This window comes from Coturnix japonica, chromosome 3 (assembly GCF_054131305.1).
Source record: "Coturnix japonica strain WE chromosome 3, WE-NBRP24, whole genome shotgun sequence".
NCBI classification, from domain to species: domain Eukaryota; kingdom Metazoa; phylum Chordata; class Aves; order Galliformes; family Phasianidae; genus Coturnix; species Coturnix japonica.
The window spans coordinates 82,445,459-82,462,476 of record NC_140665.1 but is presented as its reverse complement, the minus strand read 5'-3'; the positions used below and the strand labels follow the sequence as shown (position 1 = coordinate 82,462,476).

General features: G+C 36.5%; 1 protein-coding gene across 46 annotated transcripts in view; it reads right to left on the bottom strand.

The window, feature by feature from the left end:
* Nucleotides 1-17,018, bottom strand: part of DST (dystonin) — a 280,915-nt gene that overhangs the window by 79,922 nt on the left and 183,975 nt on the right. For 45 of the 46 annotated variants that reach the window (XM_015859182.2, XM_085542024.1, XM_085542021.1 and 42 more), the window contains 12 exons: nt 15,594-15,827; nt 15,045-15,329; nt 13,115-13,660; nt 11,578-11,754; nt 8,498-8,621; nt 6,987-7,195; nt 6,406-6,723; nt 6,058-6,224; nt 5,297-5,453; nt 4,487-4,613; nt 2,213-2,275; nt 998-1,233 (listed from right to left, as the gene is read on the bottom strand). In XM_015859182.2, the coding sequence (XP_015714668.2) occupies nt 998-1,233; nt 2,213-2,275; nt 4,487-4,613; nt 5,297-5,453; nt 6,058-6,224; nt 6,406-6,723; nt 6,987-7,195; nt 8,498-8,621; nt 11,578-11,754; nt 13,115-13,660; nt 15,045-15,329; nt 15,594-15,827 (2,643 nt within the window). Of the gene's footprint in view, nt 1-997; nt 1,234-2,212; nt 2,276-2,911; nt 3,050-4,486; nt 4,614-5,296; nt 5,454-6,057; nt 6,225-6,405; nt 6,724-6,986; nt 7,196-8,497; nt 8,622-11,577; nt 11,755-13,114; nt 13,661-15,044; nt 15,330-15,593; nt 15,828-17,018 lie in introns of those variants that run through there. The other variant, XR_014944222.1, reaches the window with a different exon arrangement.

Sequence of the window (17,018 nt, the reverse complement as noted above, 5' to 3'; positions counted from 1 at the left end):
GTGCTTAATTTAGAACTCTAAGCAAAAGGTCCAATTGCATCAAAAGAATGTCTCTTGCTGGAACAATCACTCAGTTTTCCAACTATGAATACTCTTCAATTACCACAGTGGAATAAGATGGTTGTTAGCTTTGAATAATCTTTATTACAAATAGAGGAACAAGGGTTTTTCTACATATAGTATGAGTTCCAGGGCTGAAACATTGCCAAGTCTCAGGAATGTCAAACTCAAGGAAAATCAGTAGCTATTCAGGTTCATTTTTGAGGGTGGACAATGAAGTGTAAAAAAATACACCTTAGCTTCATCGAATTACTTACCCACAATTACAGACAAGGAAAGAATTTTCCCTTCAACAGCTACCTATTACGTTTCACTTTATAGATGAACATTTACATGTAGAAATACTGTCCTTCACTGTTACAAGCACACATTTCTAATGCTTAAACTGGTCAGAAGCTTACTGCTGATTTAGTGGTTTTCTCATATCAGTTAAAAAGGGAGGAGGAGATTTTGTGCAGCTATGTGATTTAGCATGCACGGCATGGCTGCTGAAGAGAAATGCTGCCTTGGAACAGACCTAAGCCTCTGCAGCTGCAAAGTCCAGGAGATCTGTGGAGTGTCAGGGAACCAGCAGCTGCAGAAACAGCTTTTGGATAGACAGACATATAATCATATATACAATCCAGTAAATATATCTAAATCACTACAGATATCAAAAAAGTATACTGCATAATCAATATACTCTCACCTATTTAAATTTGACATTAGTATTTATTTATTTATTTTTTTAACATACAAAATTCCTTCTCTTTGACCCAGCATTTCTTTTACTCCACTGACGAAGTCTGCCAGATTTTCTCAAAGCTGGACTGGCATGTTTAGTGGGATCATTAAAATATTCTCTGCAACAATAAATTATGCTGAGATATGAACTGTTCAAATAGAATTGCCCCAATAATTGCAGCAAATAATTTTTTTTTTAAAGACACACAAGTACCTTATGTTGCTCAACTTGGGCTTTAACAGCTTCACTGTCAGTTGGAGCAGCTTCCCAGTCTGATGCAGTTTTGTCCATTTTTTGTAACCACTGCATCATTGAAGTTGATTCTTCTTGAATGTTCTGCATTTTTGAAAGCATACTTTCTAGCTCTGAAATCTTTTTCTTCAGTGAAACTCCCAAATCTTCGTAACTATGATTTACATCAGATATGGCTTGTTGAACACTTGTCAGTTCTGTAAGAGGAGAGATGAACAAAGATTATATTAGAGATCACTCACACTTCAAACAGTACTTACACTTCAAGAATTTCTAAACACTACTCTGCTTTGCACCAGCTAATAGTCCCTCAAGGCAAAAGCTTCTAACATGTTAGGAGTTAGTTCTTGTTCACTCTAAACATTCTAACAGTGCATCTGAGTGATCTAATATACATTTCTGCTTGCAAGAGCTTTTCTTTTCACAGGAATCATTACTCTAATACACGGAGGTAGACAAGTATCTTACTCCCTTCCTACCTGTTGTTACTTTGGTATTTCAAACAACTATTTTCAATTCTGCAACAGGAAGTTAAACATACTGGACTACATTTCAGTTACCAGTATGACAGCCTGACATCATTACAGTTGTATCCTATTCGTAGCCAAGCAATGTTATAAAGGCACGTTATCACTGAGACAGCTTTAGGAGACAGATGGTGTACTAAGCAGACTGTAGTTTAGAAAAACCAACACTGCAGATGTGGGACATGGTACATGAGTTCCTTTGTTTCTGAATGGGATCTGGGCACACATAGTGATACAAATGTAAGTAAAATGATTGTGTTTATGTTTATTATGTTTACATATGTAGGTATGTGTTCATGTCATGTATGTTAATTGGTATTATAAATTTCATCTCACTACGGAGTAATAATTTTCTCAAAAGTTGTATGTTACATTAAAATAGTTATCACTGCAGATTCTTACATAAGTTCATATTGATTCAGAAAACAAAGACATGATCTTTTTTGGAAGGAAATATTGAAGGCAGGTCTTTTTTAAATTAATTTTAGTACCATCTTATTAGTCAGTATAATTCCTGTATGGATGGATGTGATTAAATCTGTCCAGTAAAGCCTGTTGCAACAGGCTGTATACAAGATTTTCAACATATTTACATGTTTAACAGTAGTTCACAAACACATCCCGAAATTTTCATTTAGTGATTACCCACCTTTGTTTTTCAGAAAATCCTGAGTTCCTGGAGCTCCTCCTTCACCATTCAACACTGTGCCACCTACCGATCAAGAGGGAATAAGTTATATTCTTATCTGGCCCTTTTCCCAAGACAACTCCAGCATTACATTTCCTCTTCAGGATAACGACATATAGCCCTTCTGGTAACAACTGAAGAAACTCCTGCATGCTAATCTTGTAATAAATATTTTATTTAGATAGCTTTATATTTCTTAAGGCTGTTTTCTGTTTTAATCTGCTCCAGCTCACCATAAATAGTAGTATCACATATGCACAGCACGTGCATACTGTACAGGTGTGTACAAGCAAGCACATATAAGTATGCATACATACAATGTATGAGAAGTCTTACAGCTTACAATGCTATGAATATCATGGACAAAGGTCTTTACCCTAGCAGTGAGGCCTGCTTATATCCATATGGCTAATGCCAGTTTCTTCTCCCAAAATGGAATCTGTTCCCCACTACTTATATATTTTTACCCAACCATGTTCATGCCCTGGAGCATGGCACTGTCTCACACTGAAACCGTGAGGAAAGTACTTGAAAAGTGGTCACTGCAGAAACCATAACCAAAGACACAGATTATTTAACTCCTTTACCCGCTTTTAGCAGTACTGCATCTCTGCACAAAACACTCTTGATGTCAACAGGACAAATGCCTTTCTGTCTCACCATGAGCAAGGTTGAGTTTGTTCCGTGCTGTTCCAGGGAAGGTGATGTGGAACCCTTACTGTTAAGTCCTGTCACTGTCACTAATTAAACAGCATTTCAGAGTTTCTAGATCCAGGGCTGCATAACCTTTGAGAAACGCTGTCATACAACAGAAATGGAAGACAAAGTCACTGCATAGAGAGCAGCCAAGAGAACAACTTCCTGCTGTCCAACACATACGTATTCACAGATAACAGGGAAAGATTAATGGTTGCCTTGTAGAAGGCTGTGGATCCACCCTACAATACCACCTGTACAGTGAAGATCACATTAGTGGCAGCCAGAGGATGGCAAGAGAAAATAAACAGATAAGAAAAGTAACAGCCCCCAGCTAAAGCCTTGTAAATCTTCATGTTCTATTAGCTGGACTCTGTTATTTACAACTCTGATTAACTGATACACAGTACATCTCTTGTCTTGGAGGGCAAACAGTCTTATCTGGAGGATTACACCTGCCCCTATATGCTATTTTTCTATCTGGATGTATAGAAGTAGAGAGAGGAGTGAGGAAAAAGCATAAATATCCTATTAAAGTTTTCAAAATGTTCTGTGAAGATTTTTATCCCAAACAAGGGTGAAACCAGAAGTAGCTACTATGAAGAAATATGAAAAAGAAAGTGCTCTACTCTTGCCAAATAGGTATCCACTGGCAGTCCCTGTCCTACCAATGTCCTTTGCAAATGACCAATGGAGGCTAATGCATTTGAACTGACAAGGTCTGGAAATAAATTAAAGAAGTGATTGAAAACACGGTTACAGTCATTAAAATGCCTTAGATACCACTGCTTTAGCTTATGGCTTGACTCTAGCAGACTTGCTAGATTCTGTAAAACAGATTGATGTACAGTACAGAAATTTCTTGGAAATAGATTTGCTATCTTTAAGATATATTTACAGGTAAATAGGAGTTGGTCAAAAATCCAGACTGGAAGCATATTTTGGTCCAGGGTCTCACTCTGCAATAAGGAGTTGATTCCTTTTCATGCTGTTGTTTTCAACTAAATTATAAACTAATAACTTATGCTGTCATATTGGGATAGCATCACCTTTCTAACAAAAACTCCATGATTCTGCAAACAATTGTGTGCTTGCTTGATGTCACATGGACTAGCTATGAAAAACATATCCCTGGGAACAAAGATGTACAGGTACGTTAGTGTTTGCAAAGGTAAGGTTTATATCTGCCCTACTTGCAGATTTGGCTGATGCGTGAACACTAATCAGACTAAGTCCATTTCTCATAATCAAAACTTTCCTAGGATCAAGACTTGTCAATCATTTACAACAAAGTGCTATTACGCTATTTTGGCAATGTAAAGCAATCAGAATGTGTACTGAATTATTACAGCAGTTAGACGCAGCTGAAATGAGAATCACAGCAAAGGTCAGAACAGACATGGCTAAATGATTTCTTCTAAGCCATAATTTTCAGAAACTTAGCCTAAGGGTGCAGTACTTCATTAATTTTTTTTTTTTTTCTTAAAGACCTGATAAACGCCATAAATATTGGGCTTACCTGATCGTATGAATGCATACCTGATTTTGCAACTGATCTCACTTTTGCAGGAGAAGTCACAGCACTAATCAGATTACATAACAATGTTCCTCTGCTGTTCATTTTCTGCAGCTCAGTTGCTTTTAATGTCCATTCATCTTTTAAATTCTGTTTAAGAAAAACAGACGGCTAATTACAAAACTGAATTCAGACAAAGTGCTTAGTGCTGAGAAAGGAAATGTTGCTTGGGAATCTCCTGTAGTACAGTATTGGGTTTATCTGGCAAGCCTTTGGTAATATAAGGGCTTCATATTTGGAAATATGAGGTTCTCATTGGGAGAACAGGTCAGGCACTGCACCATGTTGGACACAGCCAGTTACAGCCAGCTCCAAAATGTCCCAGATTGTGCCCATCACTTTCTGTTATGTTTAAGAAGAGGGGAACAAAAATATGCTGCAGCTATGAGAGGCCAAAGTGAGAAAAAAATGTTAGAAACAGTCCTGCTGGCACAAAAACCATGATGTAACGTTATTCATACTGCAGTGCTTGGAGGACCTGTTGTGGCAGAGAAGATCTCCATCCCTTCCCCTGACCTGTGACCCATCCATCGTATTTTCTCCCCCTGTCCTGCTGAGAAAAGGAAATAAGAGCAGCTGGGTGGGGACTTGGCAGCCAGCTAAGGTTAGCCCACCACAAGTATACCCAAACATGCAAAGGAAATGGTAATGTAAATGCAGACTGCAAGTCCAATTACTGTGAATGCTTATAACTTATGTCTGTTCTTTTATGTTTCTAACAGATGCCCTCCTTCCTTTAACTGTATTTTTCTCATCATATTACAGCATCATACCAATGTATCTTCCAAAGGCTTCTTTAACTCTTCTGTATTCAGAGAGGGTTGTGCAGCAGGTATTCGTTCTGTCGTCTCTTTTATCCATTTCCTTAAAGATTCTACAAGTAGCTCAAAAGCATCAATTTCTTTCTGACAAGATGATACATCCTCTTCTCTAGACAATTAAAGACAACAAAAGAAATTGTGCACTGAATGTCAGCATTCCTTTTGACAATCAAATCAACAGACACTGCTAAATCTGATATTGCTATTCCTGTATTTAGTGATAGCCTCAAAACTAGCTCCAAGGAGTACAGGTCTGTGAGTTTTCTGCATGAAGAGAACACAACCATCTTTGCGACATTTGACAGAGTTTCAGAACTGCAGGGGCTGGAAGGGACCTGTGGAGGTCATTTTGTCCAATTGCCTGCTAAAGCAGGTTCCTTACAGTAGGTTACACAGGGAAGCATCCAGATGGGTTTTAAGTATTTCCAGAGACTCCACAACCTGTACAGGCAACCTGTTCCAGAGCTTTGTCCACCTCAAAGTAAAGAGTTTCCTCATGTTTGCATGGAACTTCCTGCAAACAGACTAACTAGTGAAGTATTTCTACTCTGCATCTTTTTTTTTTTTTTTTTTTTTTTTTTTTTGATGAAAAATCCTCTCTGCACTGCAGTTAACTGAAATCTCTTGAATTGCACACAAAAGGATAACAGTCACAATAATAACTGTATTATTAGCCTAAAAGGTGGAAACATTTCAATAATAGTTCAACTTACTTTTCCTTTACCGTCTCCTCTACCTCTCTGAATTTTTTTGACAAAGCATTTACTTTTTCTAGTACCAATGCTTTATCTCCAGGAAGAGCATGTACTGATAGTTCTTCAAGAAGGTTCTGCAAAACTTCCAGGTCTTTCTTATGTTTCGCTAATTCTACACTAGCCTCCTGCAAAACACAAATATATTCTTCATGTTAGATCACACAATCAGTTATCAAAAATTAAATCTGTTATTTTAGCCAAGCAACTGAAGCTATGAAACAAGCATTTCTTATTTATTGTTCTAGCACTTGAATGAGCAAGACTGAATAGATACGCACACAGTATACAAATGGAATGGTACAGTACCTGCATGTACTGAGACACTTCGCTAACATCCTTTCTTGGTGCCTCAGTCTCACTGAGAGCTTGATTTTTCTCATCTAGGAATGACTGGAGTTTTTCTGACAGACCTTCAAACAACTCCACTTTAGTCTTCAGCTCCTCCATTTTCATAAGTTTTTCTTTATGTTTCTTACTTGCTGCAGAAAAACGTCCTGCAAGTTCACTCATTTTGGCTTGCAGTGAGGATGCAGTGGATGGATCTGCTGTTTCCATGAACTTCTTCACCTTCTCATTCATAGTGTTTATACTGCTTTGACGACCTGCAATGTCTTGTTCTAGCATCTGAAAGAAGTAAAAAGCTACTCTGTATTGCTTATAGATCAATTTTAAGAGTGGAACTGGTCCATCATATGAAGCAACAAATGAGTTTGGCTGTGACCAACTGCACAGATCTGTTTCAGCTACAAATATTTTTATGTACATTTTCAGCTAATGCAACAGTCCCCTTCACTAAGTATTTTGAACCCATTAAGGATGACAATGTAATATTTTGATTATTTCTTGAAATCTTAATACAAAAATTTCTTTCAAAATATGCTACTTACAATGCTTTTACTAATGATATCTTGAATAGCAGCAGAATTCAAAGGCACTTGATCTTGTTCCTCAAGGCTCTTTTCAACACCTTCCATCCAATCCATCATTTCATCCAAACCATCCTGCACACTTAGGGATCGAGTCAGTGTTATTTGGAGTTTCTCATTCCTTTCATTCACAGACTTGGATAAATTGTCATATCTCTCCACAATATCATCTGATAAAGAGAAAATATATTTCAAATATTTCCATTAGCCAAACCAAACTTCTAACTCATTTTATTAGTTCTCACCAGGTAAATGTGAGTCAAAAGTTACCCGTATCAGAAGCAAGTGAAACCACCAGCTGTATTCAGTAAAAATGTACAAGGAAATATAGCCAAGAATATTTTTGCACAAGTAAAATGAAAGAGCATCTTACAGCTATGCTCCCAAGTTTTTGAAAGCTGGTTCCCACTTCACAGTTCACCCATGACACCCGACAGTTCCCAGGAAATAAAACAGCAGGTAAAATAGTTACTCTACTGCTATGTCTCTTACATTATTGTTAGAGCTTAACAGATTTTCCTAAATGCTCCACCATCATGGAGCCCATCCAAACTGCAGCCTGTGGGGGGCCCCAAATAGGATCAGGTAGATATTTCCTGAAGGAACTGAAATCTATGGACAGCCCCCACTGGAGCAGGTCTTCCCTGAAGGACTGTGGCCTGTGGAGAGGCTCCAGGTTGGAACAGGGGAAAACTGGGAAAAGAACAGACCATCAGAGTGGAACAGTTTCTGACTAACCACAGCCTCCATTTTCGTATTCCCCTGCACTGGCTGGTGAGGGGGTGGTGGAATCGGGAATGAAGGAGTGAAACTGAGCCAAGGAATAAGGCAGGTGGCAGGAAGGCTCTTTAATTTCTGAATTTGTTTTTCAATACCTGAACCTATTATCTAGTTAGCAAGAAATGTAATTTTCTCCAACTTAAGTCTATTTTGCTTATGACAATAATTGGTAAGTGATCTTGTCTTCATCTCAGCCCATGAGCTTTTCCATCACAGTCCCTCCCATCTTGTTGATGAGGAACTGTGACAAAGTGACTGCAGGACAACAGCTAAGGTCAGCCCACCAAATAAGACACTCAAAATCAGAACCAAGTTTGGCTAAGCAAACTTCAAATAATTGCTTGGAAACCTACAGTTGGAGTCATTTTCCTTGAACATGAATATACCCCCTACCCCGATCCTCAGCAAAATACTAAGTGTTTGACTTGGTAATTTTTAACATGGGAATTAAGAATAATCCCTCTCTCTGAAAATAAATAAAGAAAGAAAATGATGCATTTTAAATGAAAAGCATATGATCAAGCATAAGAGAAAGAGCAACAATGAAGTTACAGTATTGCAACACCTTGTATTTCAACAAAACACAGACTTGAGCAGTGGCACAGATGTGGAAACTGCATTTTCTCTCTTCTAGTACCTGCATTGCAGATATAAATGCTAAACATAAGCATTAAGAAAAATAAGTATTTTACCCAGTGTTTTCTGAATCTCCTCTTTGTCTGATGCCAACTCCCCCCTTGAATCCAAAAGCACTTCAGCAGCTTTTTTAAGTTTTTCTACAGCAATTTGGTGGTTAGACACTTGTCCTTGAAGAACCTGTAAAATTCCACAGTTGTTAATTATGCTGTCAAGTAAAGCTAAAGGCTACACACACAAGGCTTGAGATATGCCATACAGCCTATGGGAATTATTCTGCTGGGAATAAACTAACTCATAGAGTGACTTCTTTATAATGAAAATATTAACCTTGATCTTCTGGACCTTGATTTAGCTTATTTGCTATTGCTTTTATCTTCTGTTTCACAATATTCAAATGATTTTTTTGTATGCAACTTCAAAATGCACCTTTTGATTAGCTGTTGTTCAAAAACACTGCACTAACTCAAATGATATCCAAAAGAAAAATAAACATATTTTTCAACTCAGCATCAGAGAACAGGGATTAAAACATTCAGTCAGCAGCAGCAATAACCCACGCAACATCAGTTATACTGACAAAGGATCAAGCTGACAGTGTAGCATCAACATCAACACATCAAAACAAAGTCATCATCTTCACAGTTTTAAAGCCTCCTGAAGCCAGAAATACTGGATTTTAACTAGAGTTCTCTCCCTAGCCAAAAAACTTAGGCTTAGAGGATATCTGACCTAAAGGCTTGGTTTAAAGACAGCAGAGAAACTGAAACAACTTTTGGAAGTGGCTTTCTCTCTTCAGCGTATAAAAGTACTTCAGTGTGAATAGCCTCTAAACTATTTCAGGACTCTGTGCTAGTGTATATGATAAATCTTTGTCTTGATTAACTTGACTTGTAGAAGTCCAAAATGAAGCAATCTCTCATTTCTTTTCCTGATACAAGTTATCTCTGAACATACAATTTAATCCCATCTGCCATGCTAAGACAATGAAGTCATATCAGTGAATTCAGCATCCATATACATAGCAAAACACCAGGCCAAAAAATGTCTTCCTACACCACTCACGGAATAAAATTCAGATAAAGAAGAGGACCTCTTTAAAAAAAAAAAAAAAAAAAAAAGTAGTAAAATACCAACAAAATACAAGACATACCAGAAAACCACAAAACTTTGTATGCTGATGGAAAGCAAGCATACTTACGCCACAGGCACTGAAGATTATTTTGAAGAACAGTTAATCCCCATAAAAAGATTAGACTCTACCAAACAACCAAGGCCTGCGTATAGCTGGATTATCTGCTGCATGTGTTGGCTAGACGGGACAGCTTTAACTTGCAACACCTGACTTCTGCAGAAATACTGTTTTGCTTTCATTAATTGGCTTTCTTTCTTCAGTCTGCTTTTCTTTTTTTCTGTTCCTTTCAATCTTTTGACACTTTGTATCCTTTCCATTCTTCCCTGCTTATATTCCTCGAGTGCTCTTTTGTGTAGCAAGTAATCCACGTAGGCATTTCACAAAAGAAACCCAGTACTCACGCCTTTTGTATTACTTGCATGAAAATTGGCATTATAAGGGATATAATTTGTTTTGGCATAAGGAACAAAAGTTTAAATGGAGCTTCAAATTGTAGTTTGTATTATTTCTACTTTTCTAGCGCTTGGTAGCACAAATGAACCTCAATTATTTCAGTGTTAAAAGTCCAAAATTTTACACTTTCATCTATGAAAGAACAAGTGGTTTTCTTATGTCTTACATAATCACTATGATTTATTTGTCTCCTCTGATGTGTCATATATCAAAGTGTTGGATAATTCCAGTGGCAGATTTGAAAGTTTCTATGTGGTCAATGTACTGCTTTTCAGACTATCCTAAGCAAAATGGTGAAAGCATCTGCCTTCCCGGAGGCACTGACTATTGTTTGTCAGTAGCAAACATACCAGACCAGCACAGACCCTCCACGTAGCACAAGTAAAACAGTGATGAAGAATCTGAACAATAGCTTTGCTTACTCAGAAATGAAAAAGGAATTAGCATTTGAATTATGGTGTAGATAATTGAATGTGTTTAGGAAAATATGAAAGTCAGTCAAAAAATGACAGACTGTAACTTTACATAAGCCATCACATTCTTTGGATCCTAAAGCCTCCTCTAAACCTACAGTGCCTAACTAGTGTTTTAACTTCATGAGCTCCGGGGAAGGGGAAGGGGAAGGAAAGGAAAGGAGAAGAGAAGAGAAGAGAAGAGAAGAGAAGAGAAGAGAAGAGAAGAGAAGAGAAGAGAAGAGAAGAGAAGAGAAGAGAAGAGAAGAGAAGAGAAGAGAAGAGAAGAGAAGAGAAGAGAAGAGAAGAGAAGAGAAGAGAAGAGAAGAGAAGAGAAGAGAAGAGAAGAGAAGAGAAGAGAAGAGAAGAGAAGAGAAGAGAAGAGAAGAAAAAACGAAAAGAAAAGAAAAGAAAAGAAAAGAAAAGAAAAGAAAAGAAAAGAAAAGAAAAGAAAAGAAAAGAAAAGAAAAGAAAAGAAAAGAAAAGAAAAGAAAAGAAAAGAAAAGAAAAGAAAAGAAAAGAAAAGAAAAGAAAAGAAAAGAAAAGAAAAGAAAAGAACCAGTTTTTGTGTGCATTGCAAGTTATGTTATACCCATTCTTAATGGGAGATGTAGTACTGGATATAACTGGAGGAGGCAAACAGACAGATCGCACACTGCTGATCTGGTGTGATCCCTTACTGTGGATAATGATGTAAAACAAAAAAGTGAATAGAAGAAAAGCATCAGAGACAACAAATGGCCTTCTTCATCAGGAACTCAGTCACAAGCCTTATCCTCACAGCAAACTGGAATTGCTAAATCATTTAGTAGTTCAAAAACTTGCCAGATTTCACCTATTGTTTGCTAAGCATTAGAAAACACATCTAGCTTCCATCACTGTTAATGGTATCTTCATCTCCCATCTTAATTTCACTCTAGTTCTTCTCAGAGAACATTTTAGACAGCTTAACTTGAGAACTATAAACGTTGCATGCAGACTTGCAAGACAAGAAATTGGCCTGCAGCCACTTGGATTATATTAGAAAATCCAGTTTTTCAGACAGAAAGCAGTTCCTTTTAGGACAGAAGCGCTTCTGTTTTCTAAAGCTTTTCACCTTGGTTTCTTCTAGTTGTCTTTGGAGATTTTTGGGATCCACAGCAATTGGCTCAGATAGGTGTTTGTTCACAGCTACTTCAGAGGCCTGAAGACCTGACAGAAGTCCAGATGAAGCATCTTCATAATGCTGGTATTTATCTGCCAAGTCTTTAAGGTTATTTCCAAGGATGCTACACTAAAAGAGTAGAAAACAAGCATGGTAACATCCAGTACAATACATCTGTATTGTATTTCATAACAATCTCAAATTCATGTTCTCATGTCCTGAAATACTGCATGATTTTTTCCTGCTGTTATTCCACTGACCTAACTGATTTCTGAACTAAGTTAAGACAGTGGGCAGGCTGGACGGTTCCCTCTAGTTTATGTTTCTCAAGAATGATTTAGGATCAATTCACCAAAACAGCAAACTGTACTCTAACCCACTGTACTAGAATAGCATAAGCTTCAGGAAAACTTCTTGATTCTCCAAATTAAAGATTATTTATCAGCATTATGACACCAAAAATACAGGCAGAAAAGGCCTGAAATTTCAGTAAAATCAGAAGGTATGTGTATGCTCATTAAAATCCAGAAAACAGATTTTTGTTTTCATGATATCTCTGCGTTGTAAATCCAAAATCATATAGCTCCTCCTATTAGTCCTATATGTTAGCGTGCTCCCAAAATACACAGTGAATCATCACACAAAAAGGCCAGCGGAACCATTTCAGTCCCTTCACACACAAAATCTGACCATATCAAGTCATAATATTTATAAACAACTATTTTAAATAATATTTTAAAAGTTAATTAACATATTTCTATTTTGAACCTAAGATACATTATGTTTCAAAATTTACTTTTGGTACTTGATCACCATCTGGTGGGCAAATATGTAATGCACTCAGTTACAGAAGCAACTAAGGAAGAGCCTTTAGATTCAACATGCAAGCATATAAACTCACATGTGCGTAAATGTATTATATATATAAAGTATATTTGTACAAACAATCTACAGCTGGAAAGATTTCACAAAACTTGGAAGAGCTCACTTTTAAATTGTGAGCTTGAAGTCCTTGATTTACCAAGACAAATCAACTTCATGCTGATCTTGCTCTGCATATTTAGTGTCAAATACTTAAGGCACCTCTTTAATGTCTATGCTAAATGCATATATGTAAAGAGCAGAATTTGGCAAGTTAACCAAAGTGAGATCACAAAGTTACTGAGATAGAACTTTTACATGGACAATAGTAAGTTCTTTAAAAAATTAATATCACAATTTTACCTTTACATTCACACTCAAACTAAAAACAAGGTAGAAAACTTCAACCATTCAGAGCTTAGATAGCCCAGCACTAAACTAAGGCAGATCTTCTGGGAAAGCTTCTTGTGGATATGTTTTTCTAGAGGAATTTTGTTAATTCCAGGGTAATTCTTAGTTAAGAAACAAAGAATTTAAAACTTCCCACACTGTTTCATTAACTAACCCCTCTTTATACAAGTTGGCAAAATCATAGTAGTTTTTCCTATTCTGTGTAAATAAAACTTACCTTAGTATAGAGAGATTTAAAACGATCTGAAGCACTATCCAGTTTATTTTGCACTTCAGTATAAGTAGCCGAAGTATCAATGCCATCTTTGTCAACCTTAACACCATCTCTCTTGCTACATGACCTTGCAGCATCCAAAACTCTTTGTCCAGAAATTGTAATATACCGTAAATCACCCTTGTGAGATATAACATCTTCTGAAAAACTCTTCTGCCTTTTCAATTTGATCATAATACCACTGAAGTCAGAAGCACCAGCTTCCAAGTTGTCAAGCTCCTGTTCTGCCTGCTGCAGCCAGGTTTCAAATTCACTATAGTCTGCATCAAATTTCTCAAGTTCTTCTCTCAGAGAATGAGTCATCTTCATCTTCCGTTCTGATTCAGCTAATGCAGTCTCATACTGAGCCTTCAGCTCTTTCATGTTCCGCTGCATCTTCTCTTTTTCTTCAGGAGAAAGGTAGTGTCCTTGCTTCTCGAGTAGTGCCTGAGCAGACTGAGTTGCTATTATGACAGCCTGCTGCTGGGAAATAATTTTCTCGTGTTGAGCCTGCAAGAAAAAATTGAAATAATACATGACCAGTCCATTCTCAACTGATGTCATTGCACAAAAGCTGTCTTGATTTAGCAGAGCGTTGTTAGAGTTCAGGTACTACAGTTATGCTGTGGTTGGACTTGATGAACTTTGAGGTCTTTTCTAACCTGAGCAATTCTATGATTCAATTTAGAATAAACAGACCAAAAGGAATGAAAGCATCAGACATTAAAATGAGTATAAATATTTCCTTGTTCTATTCTGCATGAACAAACATCCTCTTTCAAAGCTTTATTTTTGAATTCCAAGAGCACTGATTGATATCAAATATACTTGGTCATAAAACAGAGAGTTTAACATTGAAGATCAAGAAACATTCTGTGCATGTAAGCTGTTTCAATATCATCTAAAATAAAATGACATAGGAGATACCCCTATGCTAGATAACATCCACATTTCATACTGATCCTACCAAAAAAATATTGTCTTGAAGGCTCTCAACTCCTATGTAAAATAGTTCCATAAAATGGTCTGGTGTGACTCTCTATATCTATATTATCTATATTATCTATATTTATTATCTATATTATCTATACTGGATAAAAGCCCAGTTGGGCACAGGAAATAATTGTAAATAAACAAATAAATACATAAATGATCATAAAATTGTTCTGAAAAAGAAATAATGTTATTGAAATAAAAAGAAATAAGAAAGGAAGTTCAAACTAACATCAGTAATTAGCAGTATCAGTTTCATCTACATATCCACAAAACCACACACAAAAGTTGTTCTTGGTTGCTCAACTGTAAATTGGTAAAGGCCATAAAGTGAGCTTTATTACTCTAAGTACTTCCAACTAACTTATCTGGAAAATCTGGTTTTAAAATGCTACACTGTGGTTTTATGTAATTCATCCTTCTGAAGCCTTTAAATAGTGTTTACCAACGTGTTAAAGGGGTAAGAAGCAAAAAACTACTACTTCATCAAACTGTTATGTGCAGCTGTTGGAAGCCAGTCTTCACAAGCAGGGCATTATATTTGGCCATTACAATGATTTTTGATTTGTGTTTTATTTAGTTGTAGTAATAATAAAAATTTGACTGCACCGTACAAATATCTCACTGTAAAACTTAAGAATAATAGACTCACCATCAGGATTTGCAAAGTTAGCAATCAAAAATATGTTATTTCTTATTTTGCAGTAAACAATCATGGCAACACTGAAGTACTGACAAATTTGCAATACATTTTGACTACTGAAAATCCTATCACTGTTTCACTAGCTTCCCATCTTCTGTAACAAAGTCTATTAAAGAACGGATGTGATTGAATTTTCTCTTGCTGAATAAAGACAGACACACTTAGCAAATAACTTTGGAATAAATCCAGTAGCAGTACCTTGACTTTCTGATACTGCCGGTTCAGATTATCTTCTGTGCTTTTTACTAGTCCATCCACCTGAGTTTCAATGTCTTGCTGAATTTCCAGCAGATTACCATTGACATCATCCTCCTCCTCTCCTTCCAAAGCCTTCACATCTCCCTCTTCAAAGTGTGTTCCATTCTGTTCTATTTTCTGTTTAAATTTCCTGCCATGCTCTGCTTCCTTATCCACATTCGATAACCAGTCCAAGAGGTTTTCTATTGTATTTTTACTTTCTTCCAGCTGCTCTATGGCTGCGACCTACAATGAAATTACACTGTTTCCGTTCAGAAATCTTCAGGAAGTACATAATACCATATGCAAACAGACTATTTAAAACACATCAACAATACAAATGTGTTGAATGGCATGCATTTTACTGTTTATTCCATTTAAAAAAAAAAAAAGCAGCAGTTTCTTAGTCACCCAAATGAAATACTTTACTTTTCCTCAGTAAATTATATAGCAAATTGAAAGATGAATCCCCTAAAATACATGAAAAGTTTGAATAAAAGCACAAATAACCTTTTCTGTTTCCTGCTTAATTGCTGTTGTCATAGCTTTATCCAGTTCTTTTTTAGATTCTTCTGCCTTTTGGCTAAGGAGCAAACACTTGGTCTTCGCTTCATTCAGTTTCTGTTCAAGAACAGCCTTGTCCTCTTGTGACAACTTGCCTCCATTTTCCTTTAAGAAGTTTTCAGTATTTTTCACAATCTCTGCCAACGTCTGAGCACTTGTTCTCATGTCTTTTTGTATCTCCTTTTGAGAAAAAAGAATCCAAAGATAAATCCATGTTTTTCTGATTAACCTTGTTACAATTTCTCTGTTCTGAGGGTAAACTGCTCCTTTCTAACTTCAGAGAATAAATGCTGTGTTACTGATCAGCTGGTAGGAATATTAGAAAATATTCAGTCCAATATCTGACAGTGTTGCTGCAGCTCATTCTGTCCCTATAGCTTTAAAGCACAGCTAAGAAATTTTAAAAGAGAAAGAAAGAAAAAAAACTGCAATTTGGAACTCTGGTTGCTTACACTTCTATTCAGAAGTCTGAATATTAGCCATTTAGACAATCATGATATTGATAATTGTTTAAGAAAAAATATGTGTATGCTGTATTATTTCTACTCTCCCAAGAATACACCATTTAGGCTCTAACTTCCTCAGACAGTTAAACAGTGTTAACAGGTGACCTGAGGTGTCTATGTTTTTCCACAGAAAAAAGAGTAGAAAGAGAACTTATACAAACTAGGTGTGCTACTTTGAAGATACGTAAAGCAAGGCATGATGAATCAGAAAATTTCAGTCTCTACTAATCTTGATTTGGAGCTCTGTCCTGTAATTACTGAGAACTACTACTAGGGGAAGGAGGATGAAGAAAGTATCAAGTCCTTCTGTCTTAAAACTATCAAAATCAGAGCTAGTGTCTGTCGGGTCAGATGAAAAGCTTATAGATAACAAGTTATTGCTAAAAGCCAAGGTTTTTATAGGAAAACAAAGAAACTGAAAGGACTCTGCTACATAAAACACCTAAGAGATCAAAAGCATTGCTAGAAAAAATAGAACTGTAAGCAAAGCCTTACAAGATAACTCCTCAAAATACTGGAAGCGAGTGTAAACACTCCATGATAGTGGTTATAAAACTAGATACATTACTTTGGCACGATAAAAGTGTAATCTTATCATGCTTGACAGAAAATAAAAAAAAAATCTTAAGATAAAGAATCATATAACAGATTACATACTGCCACATGAGTGCTTCTTGAAATATCTAGTACACACATCCTATTCTAGTATCTTCCAGTTTCCAAGTTTCTTACCTCCCACTGGTTCATACTGGAGCACATTCATGGGCAGCAGTTTAAAGGCACATCATTAAGACTTTACCTTTGGTAGGTTAAACAAAGTTATGTTACTCTCCTCTCACTATTCATATTTCCAAGTTCCAGTTAT